The sequence below is a fragment of the Nerophis lumbriciformis genome, linkage group LG07, assembly GCF_033978685.3.
Source record: "Nerophis lumbriciformis linkage group LG07, RoL_Nlum_v2.1, whole genome shotgun sequence".
NCBI classification, from domain to species: domain Eukaryota; kingdom Metazoa; phylum Chordata; class Actinopteri; order Syngnathiformes; family Syngnathidae; genus Nerophis; species Nerophis lumbriciformis.
The window spans coordinates 36,400,139-36,417,500 of NC_084554.2; the positions used below are offsets into that span (position 1 = coordinate 36,400,139).

At 38.3% G+C, this 17,362-nt stretch overlaps 1 protein-coding gene across 4 annotated transcripts in view; it reads left to right on the plus strand.

Moving 5' to 3' along the window:
• The window catches only part of pxdc1b (PX domain containing 1b), a 50,664-nt gene that overhangs the window by 18,777 nt on the left and 14,525 nt on the right, over window positions 1–17,362 (plus strand). For all 4 annotated transcript variants that reach the window (XM_061965252.2, XM_061965251.2, XM_061965254.2 and 1 more), the window contains one exon: window positions 6,307–6,596. In XM_061965252.2, the coding sequence (XP_061821236.1) occupies window positions 6,307–6,596 (290 nt within the window). The remainder of the gene's footprint in view (window positions 1–6,306; window positions 6,597–17,362) is intronic.

Genomic DNA, 17,362 nt, shown 5'->3' on the forward strand with positions numbered 1-17,362 from the left:
TCATTTCAGTACTGTTATTGCACTGGAGAATAATACAATCTGTTGATCAACTTGACATGCATTTGCATCACTGAACTCTGCTAAGCAATGTGCTCTACATACAACACACAAAGACAAAGATATGTTACAAAGGCCAATTTGTTTCTGGCCAGAACAAATTGACAAAACTATTTTAAATAGCTGCAACATAACGTACATAAGTAACAAACAGCATAATAACAGCATAGATGTAAACCAAGAAAGGCACACACTACATACACAAAGCCTAACCAGGCATTTTCTTTACTGAGCAAAACTCTTTATTGTCGGCCATAAACACATCACCAAAACATTAGTAAAAAAAATGATATCTAGCAAAAGTGGTCATTTTCTGCAGAACAAACCAGACCAAAAGCTACTTTGTTATATCAACAGCAGCCACTCGCTCTTTCTCACGTGTGCCAACACTTGCACATATGGCACTTAGCCAGTGATGAGTTTACAGCCACACAAAAAGTCAGACAACTCCAACACCACACATAAAGTGTAATTCCAGGTCGTTACACTATGATTTACCAATCAAATGTGTGCTTATTCTAGTGTCATTTATTAGGAATCTTAATTTATAAATATTAATTATTAAATGCTGTTAGTATATTAAATAAATACTAATAAAAATATATTTTTTACAAACAGGAAGTTGCAGGAATGTACACATGATCCCCTGCTTACATCTCATTGTGCAACATGTGAATGTTTTAATGGGAACTAAATGAAAGGGGTACAAACTATTTCCAAAGCAGGACCTCCACCCAGACAAACAATACAAGTACACAGTTCATGAAAAACAATATTTGTTGTTATTGTCATTGTAAGTGGGCCTAAACACTTATATTAGAAATGGAAATGACTGCTGTCATTTGATTATAATAATAAGAGAATGTTGTCTGTGTATCTGTGTTGGCCCTGTGATGAGGGGGAGACTTGTCCAGGGTGTACACTACCTTCCGCCCGAATGCAGCTGAGATAGGCTCCTGCGACCCCGAAAGAGACAAGCGGTAGTAAAAATGGATGGATGGATGGAGATTGAACTTGTTATTTAGTGAGGTTTGGGACAGGTGTGCTGCTGGTGTAGCCACAGTGTGCACGTGTGATGTTGCTGACATGGGCTCCACTCATGCTCAGGGAGTTTTTGCGTTTGCTCGCACACATGAACAATTAGAGTGACAGAGTGTGTACCTTCAGCGGTGAATGATGAGAAGAGGCAAAGTTAATCCTTAAATGGTGGAGGTGAAGTGGCATCAGAGTCTCTGTCTCTCTTTACTAGCTTCGTCGAAGCATGTTGCTATGTAGCTTGTTTCAGCAGATTTGAATTGCTGTTTTGGGCAGTAGATGGGATCTTTGATCCAAAGCACAATTTACATTTAACTAAAATGTTCTTTTCTTTGTGCTCGACAAAAGAAAAGTAGTGAAAATATCTCCATGTTAGCAAACTCGACTTCTGGCTCCGCCATGATCAGACACGCCCCCCTCTCCTCCCTCCACACTCACACACACAGAGCGCACGTCTCTCTTCTCCGGCTTGTGACACAAGAAGAATCAGAACGATAACAGAGCAGCGCTCCGATAAAACACACTTTATACTACATAAAAAGTAACGTAAAATAACGCAGTAACGCATCATGTAGTAACGGTAACTGAGTTACTGAATATAATAAATAACGCGTTAGATTACTAGTTACCGCCGAAACTAACGGCGTTACAGTAACGCGTTACAAAGTAACGCGTTAGTCCCAACACTGCTGGTGGCACATATATTACAAAACATAAGAGATGGTTTGTCTGCGTACATATTGTATAATATAAGCACTTTTCATAAGATATTAGCGGTGATGGGCAAGCTACTTGGAAAATGTAGAAAGCTAAGCTACAAGTTACCTTTGATTAAATGTAGCTAAGCTTCAGGGGAAGCTATCCCCGCAGAATTGTAGCAAGCTACACGGCAAAAGTATCTTGCTACATCAAAGCTACATTTAACGGCATTTATATTTATGAGCCCACATGTATAATATCAATGTTAATTGTACAAATGGACCCAATAAAGGTCCATTACTATTAACTATCTGTCATTTAGCTGGGGACACCCTACAACAGGGGTCACCAACCTTTTCGAAACCAAGAGCTACTTCTTGGGTACTGATTAATGCAAAGGGCTACCAGTTTGATACACACTTAAATAAATTGCCAGAAATAGCCAATTTGCTCAATTTACCTTTAACTCTATGTTATTATTAATAATTAATGATATTTATCTTTGTCGTACATTTTTTTTCCTTTTACGGAAGGTTTTTTGTAGAGAATAAATGATGAAAAAAACACTTAATTGAACGGTTTAAAAGAGGAGAAAACACGAAAAAAATTAAAATAAAATTTTGAAACATAGTTTATCTTCAATTTCGACTTTTTAAAATTCAAAATTCAACCAAAAAAAAGAAGAGAAAAACTAGCTAATTCGAATCTTTTTGAAAAAATTTAAAAAAGAATTTATGGAACATCATTAGTAATTTTTCCTGATTAAGATTAATTTTAGAATTTTGATGACATGTTTTAAATAGGTTAAAATCCAATCTGCACTTTGTTAGAATATATAACAAATTGGACCAAGCTATATTTCTAACCAAGTCAAATCATTATTTCTTCTAGATTTTCCGGAACAAAAATTTTAAAAGATTTTCAAAAGACTTTGAAATAGGATTTAAATTTGATTCTACAGATTTTCTAGATTTGCCAGAATAATTTTTTTGAATTTTAATCATAATAAGTTTGAAGAAATATTTCACCAATATTCTTTGTCGAAACAACAGAAGCTAAAATGAAGAATTAAATCAAAATGTATTTCTTATTCTTTACAATAAAAAAAATAAATTTACTTGAACATTGATTTAAATTGTCAGGAAAGAAGAGGAAGGAATTTAAAAGGTAAAAATGTATATGAGTTTAAAAATCCTAAAATAATTTTTAAGGTTGTATTTTTTCCTCTGAAATTGTCTTTCTGAAAGTTATAAGAAGCAAAGTAAAAAAAAAAAAATGAATTTATTTAAACAAGTGAAGACCAAGTCATTAAAATATTTTCTTGGATTTTCAAATTCTATTTGAGTTTTGTCTCTCTTAGAATTAAAAATGTCGAGCAAAACGAGATCAGCTTGCTAGTAAATAAATACAATTTAAAAAATGGAGGCAACTCACTGGTAAGTGCTGCTATTTGAGCTATTTTTAGAACAGGCCAGCAGGCTACTCATCTGGTCCTTACGGGTAACTTGCTGCCCGCGGGCACCGCGTTGGTGACCCCTGCCCTACAACTACCCTACAACATCCATCCATCCATCCATTTTCTACCGCTTATTCCCTTTGGGGTCGCGGGGGGCGCTGGAGCCTATCTCAGCTACAATCGGGCGGAAGGCGGGGTACAACAATATATATAATATGTAAATATTACATATATGTTATATTATATGTTGCTACTATGGTAAATTTTTAGTCTACTTTATACCTTAATACCATTATCATTTCCATCCTTTATAACTCAGCTACTGTGTGGAACAATTTCCCTTGTGGATCAATAAAGTTTGTCTCAGTCTAAGTCTAAATATCTGTAGGGATTCCTGCACTCCACTGTATTAGTTTGCCTTTTCTTTTTCCCACCCCTACAATACTATTCATTTTCTCTATATAAAGTAAAGAACATCATCGGACTATATCCTGACAAAAAAACAAAACAATGACTTCTTGTATGTTGTTTGGGAGCAGTTGGTAATTGGTAAAAAAAAAAGGGTTGGAATTGGGGGTTAAATCACCAAAATGATTCCGGGGCGCGGCCACCGCTGCTGCTAACTGCTCCCCTCACCTCCCAGGGGGTGGAAGAAGGGAATGGGTCAAATGCAGAGGTTAATTTCACCACACTTAGTGTGTGTGCGACTATCATTGGTACTTTTTAAATAAATTTGTATGTGCAGTAAAACTTTTCATGAACTCAACTCACCTTAATGTGTGTTCCTAAATTTGTGTTGGATATCTTGGATGAAGAGAGCAGTTATGATTTTAGTTTACAGAGTAAACAACTAAAAACTACGGTTTTGAGCATTGTTTTCTCTAAACGCATACATTTGTCTAAACATGGCCAAGGACACACATTATTGTGGGTTTCCGGCAAAGTCATCTTCATCACTAAAGGAAAAATCTAATCTGGGGGAGAAAATTCTTCTGACATTTTCAAGTATGTTTTTTTTTTTTGAGTCCTCAGCTTGAAGCGTCTCTCTGTCTCTGACTCCCTCGTCGTCATAGTGATATAAGTGCATGACTTACGAGTTTCGATGACCCGCCTTATCTTGCCTCTGATTGGCCAGACTGTAATGTTTTCCCCTAACCTTAGCCAATTGTGACTCATCATACGAAACACCAACTAATCATCATGGATTTTCTCCGTATGTATGGATGTTCTCATTAATCCAGGTCATTGTATTTTTTACATATTTTTTGGGGCCATTATTCGCAGTCCATTTTCTCTCTTTGGGTAGCTTGTAGCTTTGGGTACCAAACCAAGCTATCGCCAGGCTATTGAAAAATGTAGTTAAGCTGTTTAGCTACATGTAGCTTGTTACTGCCCATCACTGGATATTAGTAATATCATCTGTTTACATTTGGGTATCGTCACACAAATTCATAGTTTAGCATGCGGATACAAGTTGCTGCAAACACTTGCACCATTATGTTTTGCTTGAGAAGCACAATCCTCTTTCATGCGTTTGTTGCAATGTTTTTATGTTTATCACCTATCCTCTATGTGAAAAGTGATCCATAAATAGATTGCATAATTGTACATATTTTTTTTATTTACGCTAACATATTGTATTCTAAAAAAAAAAAAGTTTTTCAACTTGTTTACTTGTTGTCATACTTGCCAACCTTGAGACCTCCGATTTCGGGAGGTGGGGGTGGGGGCGTGGTCGGGGGTGGGGCGGGGCGTGGTTGGGGGCGTGGTTAAGAGGGGAGGAGTATATTGACAGCTAGTCACCAAGTCAAGTATTTCATACTATATATATATATATATATATATATATATATATATATATATATATATATATATATATATATATATATATATATCTACATCCTGAAAATATGCAAACAAAACTGTGTTTAGATAATTGATACTTCAAACTTGCATAAATAAATATTAAGGAATATAACATAACTTGGCTTCTGAGAGTTTCAAAATGTAATGAATAAAATGCTAAAGTTGTTGATGAACAAGCAATTATTTTAATAATTAAATATGGTCATTTTAAATGAATTATTATGATGATTTAAAATCAATTATTTGAAATATGTTTATTTTAAGGTATAATTCTATGGCTGGATGTAATAAGGAGTCACGAAAAAATACAAATAAAAATACAATTAATTTTGATGTTTTTAGCAAAATATAGTAAAAATGTATTTATTTTTATTTTTTTAATTAATAAATATATTTATTTTTAGGTAAAATAAACATAATACAATTTATCTCTAGTCTGGATGATTTAGTTCTTGTCACCCTGTTGTCCTCCCGTCATGAAAAAAAGGCTGTCCTCACTCAGGTCCGCATGGAGCTGGAGGGGGCGTGGCTTCCAGCTCCGGCTGAAAATCGGGAGATTTTCGGGAGAATATTTGTCCAGGGAGTTTTTTGGGAGAGGCGCTGAATTTCGGGAGTCTCCCGAAAAATTCGGGAGGGTTGGCAAGTATGGTTTAAGTCGGGGTCCACGTTAATCACTTCATGGTTGAACAATTAGCTCAAAAATGTAGCACTTTATTTACATGACATACTTGACCCTGTTACATTTATTTTTAAGTTATGGTGCCGTGATTTGACACCTCTGACTTTAATGAAAGGCTTTTCTCCCCTGATTACAAATGAGAGGATGGTCTTTGCAGCCCTTTGCATTCTTGGCATAATAATGTCCTGTTGTCAAGAAGGGAGGAAGCAAACTGCTAAGAAAAAGTGAACAAAATGGTTTGCATGGCCTGAAGATAATTGCACAGTATTTTGGAGATGTGCTGATTGTCTTTTTTTTGTTTTTTTTTTTCAAAAAACGGAACAATTGGGAGTATTTTCCAAATGGGCGTTATCTGAGACTTCTTTCCCCTCCTGCAAGCTCAATCACGCCACGTTTGACTTGGTCTGCAGGGCTGAGCTCTGCCTGAGAGCAAAGAGAAGAGGAGTGGAAGAAAGAAAGAAAAGAAAAAAAAAAGTCGCTGAAGTTGTGTTTAATTCTCGGATGACTTCCACAGGCGTGGATCCGAGCAGCATGCCGGACTGAGAGGCATGGCTTCGGCCGTGTTCGAGGGCACGTCGCTGGTCAACATGTTCGTGCGGGACTGCTGGGTCAACGGAGTCCGGAGACTCGTCATCAGCCGGCGGGGAGAGGAGGAGGACTTCTTCGAGATCAGGACCGAGTGGTCGGACAGGAATGTCCTCTACTTGCACCGCAGCTACTCGGACTTGGCTCGCTTGTTTCAACGTCTCAACGAGTCCTTCCCCGAGGACACGCGAGACTTGTCCACATGTCCACTGACTGAAGGTTGGTGCCCAACTTTGAACAACTTTTAACTTTCAACACGTCGCATTATTGGTAAGAAGTATATTGTTTATTATTGGTTAGCTTCAGAATAACTTTATAAAAAAGAATAATAGACTTGTTATACTCTAAAAATGTTGGTCTTACTTAAAAATGCATGCATTTAGTGGTATTCAGTGTTAAAAAAATATGATATGGCTCTCACAGAATTACATTTTAAAATATTTGGCTTTTTATGGCTCTCTCAGCCAAAAAGGTTCACGACCCCTGCCCTAAAGGGACATGGATGTTTTGCGACATCTCGCAATACTTTTTGCGAGATCTGACAATACTTTTTGCGAGATCTCACAATACTTTTGCGAGATCTGGCAATACTTTTTGCGAGATCCCTCAATACTGTTGCGAGATCTGGCCATACTTTTTGCCAGATCTGGCAATACTTTTTGCCAGTTCTGGCAATACTTTTGGCCAGATCTGGCAATACCTTTGGCCAGATCTGGCCATACTGATGGCCAGATCTGGCCATACTTTTGGCCAGATATGGCCATACTTTTGGCCAGATCTGGCAATACTTTTGGCCAGATATCGCAATACTTTTTGCCAGATCTGGCAATACTTTTTGGCAGATCCGGCAATACTTTTTGGCAGATCCGGCAATACTTTTTGGTAGATTTGGCAATACTTTTTGGCAGATCTGGCAATACTTTTTGACAGATCTGGCAATACTTTTTGACAGATCTGGCAATACTTTTTGCCAGATCTGGCAATACTTTTTGCCAGATCCGGCAATACTTTTTGCCAGATCTGGCAATACTTTTTGCCAGATCTGGCAATACTTTTGGCCAGATCTGGCAATACTTTTGGCCAGATCTGGCAATACTGATGGCCAGATCTGGCCATACTTTTGGCCAGATATGGCCATACTTTTGGCCAGATCTGGCAATACTTTTGGCCAGATATCGCAATACTTTTTGCCAGATCTCGCAATACTTTTTGCCAGATATCGCAATACTTTTCGCAAGACAGAACTGTGATGTGGCCCTCAATGAAAACGAGTTTGACACCCCTAACCTAAACAATATAAGGGCTGGCAAAATGAATGCAGATTAATCCATGGTTATTTTTAATCATATTATAAAATGTTAATCGGTAGGCAGCCGTAGAATAAATATAAAACAGCTTACTGTATGTAAGATGAATATGGTGGTGCTGCTGTTTGTTAAATAATTTTGTTTTTTATCATAAAGGTTATTATTGTGTGTATGTACAGAGCCCCTAAAGAGACATGGAGGGGAAAAATGTTTTGCGAGATTTCGCAATACTTTTTGCGAGATCTCGCAAAAGTTTTTTTTCCTATGTCAGTGAACCGGAAGTAAAACAGACACGGCGATGGAGGAGCGGGAGCCTACCCATCATCTGTGCTCTGTGGTGGGACCATAATACGTTTTGATGTCTTCATATGTTAGGCCAATGCTAAAATAGAAATCAATAAACTTCTCCCACGGATGATGGGTAGGCTCCTCCATCGCTGTGTCGGTTTTACTTCCGGTTCACTGACATGGAAAAAACCTTTTGTGATATCTCTCAAAACATTTTTTTCCCTCCATGTCCCTTTAGGGGTTCCGTACATACACACAATAATAACCTTTATGATAGAAAACAATATTATTTAACAAAATGCAGCAACACCATATTCATCTTACATACAGTAAGCTGTTTTATATTTATTCCAAGACTGCCTACCGATTAACATTTATAATATGATTAACAATAACCATGGATTAATCTGCATTCATTTTGCCAGCCCTTATATTGTTTAGGTCAGGGGTGTCAAACTAATTTTCATTGAGGGCCACATTGCAGATATGGTTGCCCTGTAAGGGCTGCGTTTAACAATGAGTAATATATTAATGTACATATATACAGTCGTGGTCAAAAGTTTACATACACTTGTGAAGGACATAATGTCATGGCTGTCTTGAGTTTCCAATAATTTTTACAACTCTTATTTTTTTGTGATAGAGTGATTGGAGCACATACTTGTTTGTCACAAAAAACATTCAGGAAGTTTGGTTCTTTTATGAATTTATTATGGGTCTACTGGAAATGTGACCAAATCTGCTGGGTCAAAAGTATACATACAGCAATGTTAATATTTGCTTACATGTCCCTTGGCAAGTTTCACTGCAATAAGGTGCTTTTGGTAGCCATTCACAAGCTTCTGGTTGAATTTTTGACCACTCTTGACAAAATTGGTGCAGTTCAGCTCAATGTGTTGGTTTTCTGACAGGGACTTGTTTCTTAAACATTGTCCACACATTTAAGTCAGGTCTTTGGGAAGGCCATTCTAAAACCTTAAATCTAGCCTGATTTAGCCATTCCTGTACCACTTTTGGTGTGTGTTTGGGGTCATTGTCCTGTTGGAACACCCAACTGCGCCCAAGACTCAACCGCCGGGCTGATGATTTTAGGTTGTCCTGAAGAATTTGGAGGTAATCCTCCTTTTTCATTGTCCCATTTACTCTCTGTAAAACTAGAGATGCCCGATAATATCGGCCTGCCGATATTACCGGCCGATTAATGCGTTAAAATGTAATTTCGGAAATTATCGGTATCGTTTTTTCATTATTGGTATTGTTTTTTTTTAGTGTTTTTTACTTTTTTTATAAAAAAATTATTAATTATTAATTATTATTAGCCTGCAATGCCTCAGACTGCAAGTCTCTCCAGAGAGTGGTGAGGACGGCGGAAAAGATTATCAGGACTCCTCTTCCTCCTATCCAGGAGATCGCAAAAAGCCGCTGCCTGACCAGGGCTCAGAAAATCTGCAAAGACTCCTCCCACCCCCACCAAGGACTGTTTTCACTGCTGGACTCTAGAAAGAGGTTCCGCAGCCTCCGAAGCAGAACCTCCAGGTTCTGTAAGAGCTTCTTCCCTCAGGCCGTAAGACTCTTGAACGCATCATAATTAAATTAAATTATCTCCTCAACTCCCCCCAAAAAGGATTAACTCGCTGGAATAAAAAAGACAATATAACATACATCCATAAACGTGGACGCATGTGAAAAAGTGCAATATATTTATCTGTACAGTAATCTATTTTTTTATTTATATATATTTATTTATTTTATATATTATTTATATATATTTATTTATTTATATATGCACCTTATCGCTTTTTTATCCTGCACTACCATGAGCTTATGTAACGAAATTTCGTTCTTATCTGTGCTGTAAAGTTCACATTTGATTGACAATAAAAAGGAAGTCTTAAGTCTAAGTCTAAGTCAACATAAAAAACACAAGATACACTTACAATTAGTGCACCAACCCAAAAAACCTTCCTCCCCCATTTACACTCATTCACACTCATTCACACAAAAGGGTTGTTTCTTTCTGTTATTAATATTCTGGTTCCTACATTATATATCAATATATACCAATACAGTCTGCAAGGGATACAGTCCGTAAGCACACATGATTGTGCGTGCTGCTGGTCCACTAATAGTACTAACCTTTAACAGTTAATTTTACTCATTTTCATTAATTACTAGTTTCTATGTAACTGTTTTTATATTGTTTTACTTTCTTTTTTATTCAAGAAAATGTTTTTAATATATTTATCTTATTTTATTTTATAACTTTTTTTTAAAAGTACCTTATCTTCACCATACCCGGTTGTCCAAATTAGGCATAATAATGTGTTAATTCCACGACTGTATACATCGGTTGATATCGGTATCGGTTGATATCGGTATCGGTAATTAAAGAGTGGGACAATATCGGAGTATCGGATATCGGCAAAAAGCCATTATCGGACATCCCTATGTAGAGCACCAGTTCCATTGGCAGCAAAACAGGCCTAGAGCATAATATACCACCACCATGCGTGACGGTAGGGATGGTGTTCCTGGGATTAAAGGCCTCACCTTTTCTCCTCCAAACATATTGCTGGGTATCGTGGCCAAAGATAAGACCTTCTGGAGGAAAGTTCTGTGGTCAGATGGAACAAAAATTGAGCTGTTTGGCCACAATACCCAGCAATATGTTTGGAGGAGTTGGGTGTTCCAACAGGACAATGACTCCAAACACATGTCAAAAGTTGTAAAGAAATGGCTAAATCAGGCTAGAATTAAGGTTTTAGAATGGCCTTCCCAAAGTCCTGACTTAAATGTGTGGACAATGCTGAAGAAACAAGTCCATGTCAGAAAACCAACACATTTAGCTGAACTGCACCAATTTTGTCAAGAGGAGTGGTCAAAAATTCAACCAGAAGCTTGCCAGAAGCTTGTTGATGGCTACCAAAAGCGCCTTATTGCAGTGAAACTTGCCAAGGGACATGTAACCAAATATTAACATTGCTGTATGTATACTTTTGACCCAGCAGATTTGGTCACATTTTCAGTAGACCCATAATAAATTCATAAAAGAACCAAACTTCATGAATGTTTTCTGTGACAAACAAGTATGTGCTCCAATCACTCTATCACAAAAAAATAAAGAGTTGTAGAAATTATTGGAAACTAAAGACCGTAATGACATTGTTATTTACAAGTGTATGTAAACTTTTGACCACGACTGTGTGTGTGTGTGTGTGTGTGTGTGTGTGTGTGTGTGTGTGTGTGTGTGTGTGTGTGTGTGTGTGTGTATATATACATATATATATTAGGGCTGCAACTAACGATTCATTTCATAATCGATTAATCTGTCGATTATTACTTCGATTAATAATCGGATAAAAGAGACAAACTACATTTTTATCCTTTCCAGTATTTTATTGAAAAAAAAAACAGCATACTGGCACCATACTTATTTTGATTATTGTTTCTCAGCTGTTTGTACATGTTGCAGTTTATAAATAAAGGTTTATAAAAAATAAATAAATAAATAAATAAATAATTGCCTCTGCGCATAGCATAGATCCAATGAATCGATGACTAAATTAATCACCAACTATTTTTATAATCGATTTTAATCGATTTAATCGATTAGTTGTTGCAGCCCTAATATATATATATACATACATACATACAGTCATGGTATATTAACAATGTATTTTTATTTTTTTACATAAGCTGCAAGAAAAATATTTAAATTTTACTTTTAAAAACTGGCAGCTCAGTCACCAGAATTTTACAGTAAAAGCAGTGTTTTTTTTAAAAGATACACAATTGCATGCACTAGATGATTTTAAATGTCAAAAGGGAAATAAATATATTTAGTAAGAAACGATTAAGCATTTTATTAACGCATAATATTTCTACTCTTTCGTGGGCCATATAAGATAATGTGGCGGGCCAGATTTGGCCCCCTGGCCTTGAGTTTGACACATGTGGTTTAGTTTGTTAAATCCATTAGGTGTCTTACATATTTTCATTGCTAATTCTGAATACATTGACTACTTTAATGAATATGCATCTTTGTTTTACATTTGTTAGTTTATATTTATTGGTTGTTTTTTCTATAAATGTAAATACAAAATCATCCACAGAAAAGACACATCTGGCTAAATCAACGGAATATATTAAACTACTTAATATCATTTTTTTTTAGTGTGGTTCTGAATTAAAACACCAATGATAACCATTCAAAAAATGCCTCTACTGTAATATTTTTGCACATATATTTATATACTTAAACATTTTATGTACTACAACTTGGACATATATTTTAAGGAACAAACAATTTCCTACATGACACAGTAAATGACTTCTCTTTTTATCATTTTATTCCCCTTTTTTAAGGTTTTCGTGAGGGACTTGTTACACATTTCTTTCATTTTTAGAAAGCCATAGCAAATATATGTTATTCCTCTTAATAAGTTGTATCAAATCTCCAAGATGCACCATTTGAAACAGTTTTATTGTGCATCATGGCTGAGTCGTGTATGGTGGAATAATCGTATTATCCAGCTCAATGATGAGTATCACCCAAAGTAAACGATGGGCACAGTGTGACTCACGTTGACATGTTTTTTTTGTTAGGACAGGTCAATAATGAACAAAGTGCACTTTAGGATGTCACAAAAACACACATTCTAGTCTCTAATGCTTGTCAGCATCAATACTGGCCACAGTGGAAAACAACTAAGCTGACTTTTTGTGCATTTTTCAACCTATAAACAAGCCGCTGTACTCCATAATTATTAGCCATGTAAGATTGAATGGTAATTTCAACATGACTTCTGCTGTAACTTTAGATTTGGATTACACTAAAAGGTCAAAGGCTATTAGTGCTCCGGTGTGTGTTACAGATCATCATTTTAATGTACTTTCAGTTCGTCAAAGTCAGTGCAATGGAGCCACGTTTGCATTGTCTGTGCAGATAGACAAACCATTTTGAAACACATCGTCCAGATATGACTGGAATGCTTTGACTTCCTGCAGATCGAAGTTGTTGACAGGACTTGGGAGAGTGTCATTGTGCACTTTTGTTAGAGAAAATACTGCAAACCTCATCCTTTTGGCTACCTTCCCGAGTTCTACCTGTTCATAATGTTACTGCAGCGAAAGGGGAAACAATGTCTCTGTCTCCAGGATCTTCTCTGTTTTCCTGTTCCTGTCCTGCATCCAGGCAACAGGGAAGGCGTGCTGAGCCTTGGCAATGATGTCATGATGACAGAGAGAGGGGTGGACGTCCTATATTTAGTCCCTTTCTGGCCTCTTGACTGATGCATAACACATACCTTCCATGTGATCCCACAGTGACTACCTTTTTAAACATCCTCACGTTCCTCTCACTGCACGGATCGATACAGTCATGAATATTCATCGTGTTTAGCTGTGGCTTAGCGGGAAGGTCACTCTTGAAAGTTGACTAGGTCCTGAAATAAGCGTTTGTTAAAGGTGCTGAGGGTTTTGTGGTTACATCTTGACACTTGTCAGGAACACAGCTGTCGATTAAAAGGCGGATTATTGTGACGATAATGGGTCTACATGCACCTTCCTTCCTTTTCACACAATCGTGCTGACTTGTTTGAGTTGTGACATAAGGCAGACTATTGCAAGGCTATTCAACCAGCGGCCCCGGGCTAAATCCGTGTTCATGTCAAAACTTGAAAGACAAATATTTTTGAAGCAACTTCCTGTTGTTTAGAGGAACTTGGACCATTGGAAGATCCTTGCTTTGACATTTAAACCTTGTTAGCAAACATAGAACATAGAACCAACTGCATCTGTGTCTGGACTGGAGCCTGCACTGCCTCAGACTGGAAGTCTCTGCAGAGAGTGGTGAGGACGGTGGAAAAGATCATCAGGACTCCTCTTCCTCCTATCCGGGAGATCGCAAAAAGCCGCTGCCTGACCAGGGCTCAGAAAATCTGTAGAGACTCCTCCCACCCCCACCAAGGACTGTTTTCACTGCTGGATTCTGAAAAGAGGTTCTGCAGCCTCTGTAGCAGAACCTCCAGGTTCTGTAACAGCTTCTTCTCTCAGGCCATAAGACTCTAGAATACATCATAATAATCCCCTCAATTCCCCCCAAAAACAGATTAACTCGCCGGACTATAAATACAATATAACCTACATCCGTAAATGTGGATGCATATGCAAAAGTGCAATATATTTATCTGTACAGTAAATCTATTTATATCTGCACCTTATTGCTCTTTTATCCTGCACTACAACGAGCTAATGCAACAAAATGTATTTCTTATCTGTACTGTAAAGTTCAAATTTGATTGACAATAAAGGAAGTCTAAGTCTAATAGTACGCAAGGGTTTCAAATGTGTGATTTTTATAACAGAGGCGTTCCTCAAGGCACTTCTTTTAAGTCCTCTCCTTTTTGGCATTTACACATTTTTTTGTAATATGATTTATGTAACTAAAGTATTGCTGCAGCAGTTTACTTTAGATGAAGTCAGTAGTCATTTGTTCAACCTTTTTAGTTATACTAGTGGTGTTCCTCAAGGTTCCATTTTAGGTACTCCTCTTTTTTTTTTTTCACCATGTGGGCTACTCAACTGGTGGCCCGCGAGTTCAGTTCAAAACACATTTTTGCAGGGGGGGAATTCGACAGGGCGGTTGCTGGTTGTTCCATCTCCATCGTTGGAGTCCCTGCGGGTGGGGTGGGTGGTTCCCGTGGCCACGTGCTGGGCGGTCCTGCGGTGGCCGACTTGGGTGGGGTGGCCTGGGGCGGACCGCGCCGTGCTCTTCGGGGGTGGGCTTGCTGGGGCCCGGTTGCTGGTGGGGCGGGGGCGGTCTTCCCGTCCGGTTGCGGGGAGTCTCTGGGGTTCCCGGGCAGTCTCTGGGGTTCCCGGGCAGGGCGTCCCGCCTTTCTGCCCGTGTGGGGTGTGGTCTCTCGCTGGCTTGAGGGCTGGCTGTCCCCTGCTTCTCCCATGCCTTGTCCTATGCCGGGCGCGTCTGTCTGCGGCCTGCTGCTGGCTCTGGTTCCTGTCGTTGGCCGGCCTGGCTGCGTGGGGCCGGTGGTCCCTGGTTCCCTGGGCGCCACACCTGCTGTTTGTGGGTTGGGCTCTCTGGGTGGCTGGGGTGGTACTCTGGCTCCCACACACACTGGGAGTCAAATATATTGTACATACAAATACACATATACTCACATACACACCGTTATTCATACATACATACATACATACATACATACATACATACATAGGTACCTACGCTCCCACATACATACACAAATACAGTACATACCTACGTACTCAAAGTTCGTACATCCACACGCACATTCACTGTACAAACATATAGTATATACACATACTGTACATATACATTCACTGTACAAACATACATATACACATACTGTACATATACAAGACTTGTATATACTTGAAGTACATATACATACATACACTCATGCACATAATCACGTTTCATCAAACATATATTAACGTTGTTGCCCTAGGGGAAACTGGGTAACACATGGCACACTGACAAAGCTTAACCTATTGTTACTATAACAATCTACAAGGTTGATATAGGTTGCTTCTCTTTCTTCCCCTCCATTTTTCTGCATTCTTTTGTATCTCTAGTTATCATTACGTATATGTATTGTTGCATTTGAACAACTGTATTGTTGATAATAGAGGTACATTAGTGTTATTGTTCATTATCAATCGCGCTATTTCCTTTGGTATTTGTATTGCTCCACTTGTAGTGTAATAATGCTCATTGTCATTTCTGTATTATTATGTATTTCGCTAACTGCTTCTTTGCTGTCACATTTACCATCATATTTGTACATATCGTATTTGCTGATGTTGCTCTATTGTTGTTGTTGTGTTTGCTGTTGTTGTTTATGTCTGTCTGTCTTATCCCCCTCTTGTCCCCACAATTTCCCCCTCTGTCTTCCTTTTTTCCTCTTTCTATCCCCTCCTGCTCCGGCCCGGCTGCATCAAATGATAATATAAATACGTTTAATAAAGTCAAATACAAATAAGGCAACAAGTGAAGTATCCTACACTTCTCTTTTGTAAAGTAAATCTGGACAGCCGATATGGGCATTTACATCAACTACATGATTTGCCTGAGTAGCTGGACAGGACAAAAAAAATTTTTTTGCAGCACATTCTTAAAAACTGTAGAGATCAAGATGATCTTTGACTAGTTATTTTTGCAGATGGTCCTTAAAAACAGCAGAGCACTCCTGTAACTTTGACAAAAATAAATAGACATAAATCACACAGAGGATGCTGTAACTCCAGAAATATACAAAACAAGACTAAAAGGGAAGGGAGAAGTCAGGCCCCCCCGGGGTCCCTTTCTGAAAATTTGGCCCTCAAAACAATTTAGTTGAATATCCCTGGCCTATGTTGGCTAAGGCTGTTCGCTGGATGTGTTACGTACGGCGGGGGAAGGAGACGGCACAACACAGGAGGTATCGCTCAATAAGAATTTATTGCGATTGATGATGCGGTGGAGTGTGTATGCTACTATGTGTGTGAGTGCAGGACTATGTGAAGTGTTTAACAAGGAAATGTTACCAGGAGGTTGTTGTAAGTGCGTGTTGGCTGAGAAGGCAGAAAGTCCAAAAGGGCTAGGCTGAAGAAGATCTGTAACACAAGCGGGAGGTCTGTGGGGCTGGAGAGAGGCGTCTAGAGGTCCGTGTCCAAAGCAGAGGTCATTATCCAGGGAGGCAGTCAGAATCCAGGGGGGGTCCAGGGAAGTGAGGCGCACAGCTCAAATCCAAGGCAACGGAGGGTATTCTGAGGGGACAAGGGAAATGACAAGGACAAGTGAGCACAAGGGCAGAAAGTAACACGGAGAGCAAGTCCAAAGGAGAGCTTACTGTGGAACAGAGAACTACGTTCTAGCACTGGATCCCAGGATGCGCTGGTCTTTATGGTGTCGAGCCTCATTAGATCAAATGCCTTCTCCAGGTCAGCTACAAAAATTAATCCTATTTTATTTTCCATATTATAATTTTCTATAATTTCAAATAACTGTCTAATATTGTTTCATATGTTTCTTCCTTGTAGGAAACCTGATTGATCTTGGTGAATAATATTTGACAAAACAGATTTAAGTCGTGTAGCCAAACATTTGCCAGGATCTTAGCATCGTAACACTGAAGTGTTATTGGTCTCCAATTTTTTTAGATAAACTGGGTCTTTATACTAACCATTTATTTCCTGTTTCAATAACAACAAAATAAGACCTTCTGTATGAGAGTTAGACAAAAACCCTGTTTTATATGAGTAATTAAAACTAGAAAGCAATGGTTTCTTAACTTCTTCATAAAATACTTGATAAACCTCAATAGGTATTCCATCTAATCCTGGGGTTTTCCCTGGATGAAAGAACTTAACAGC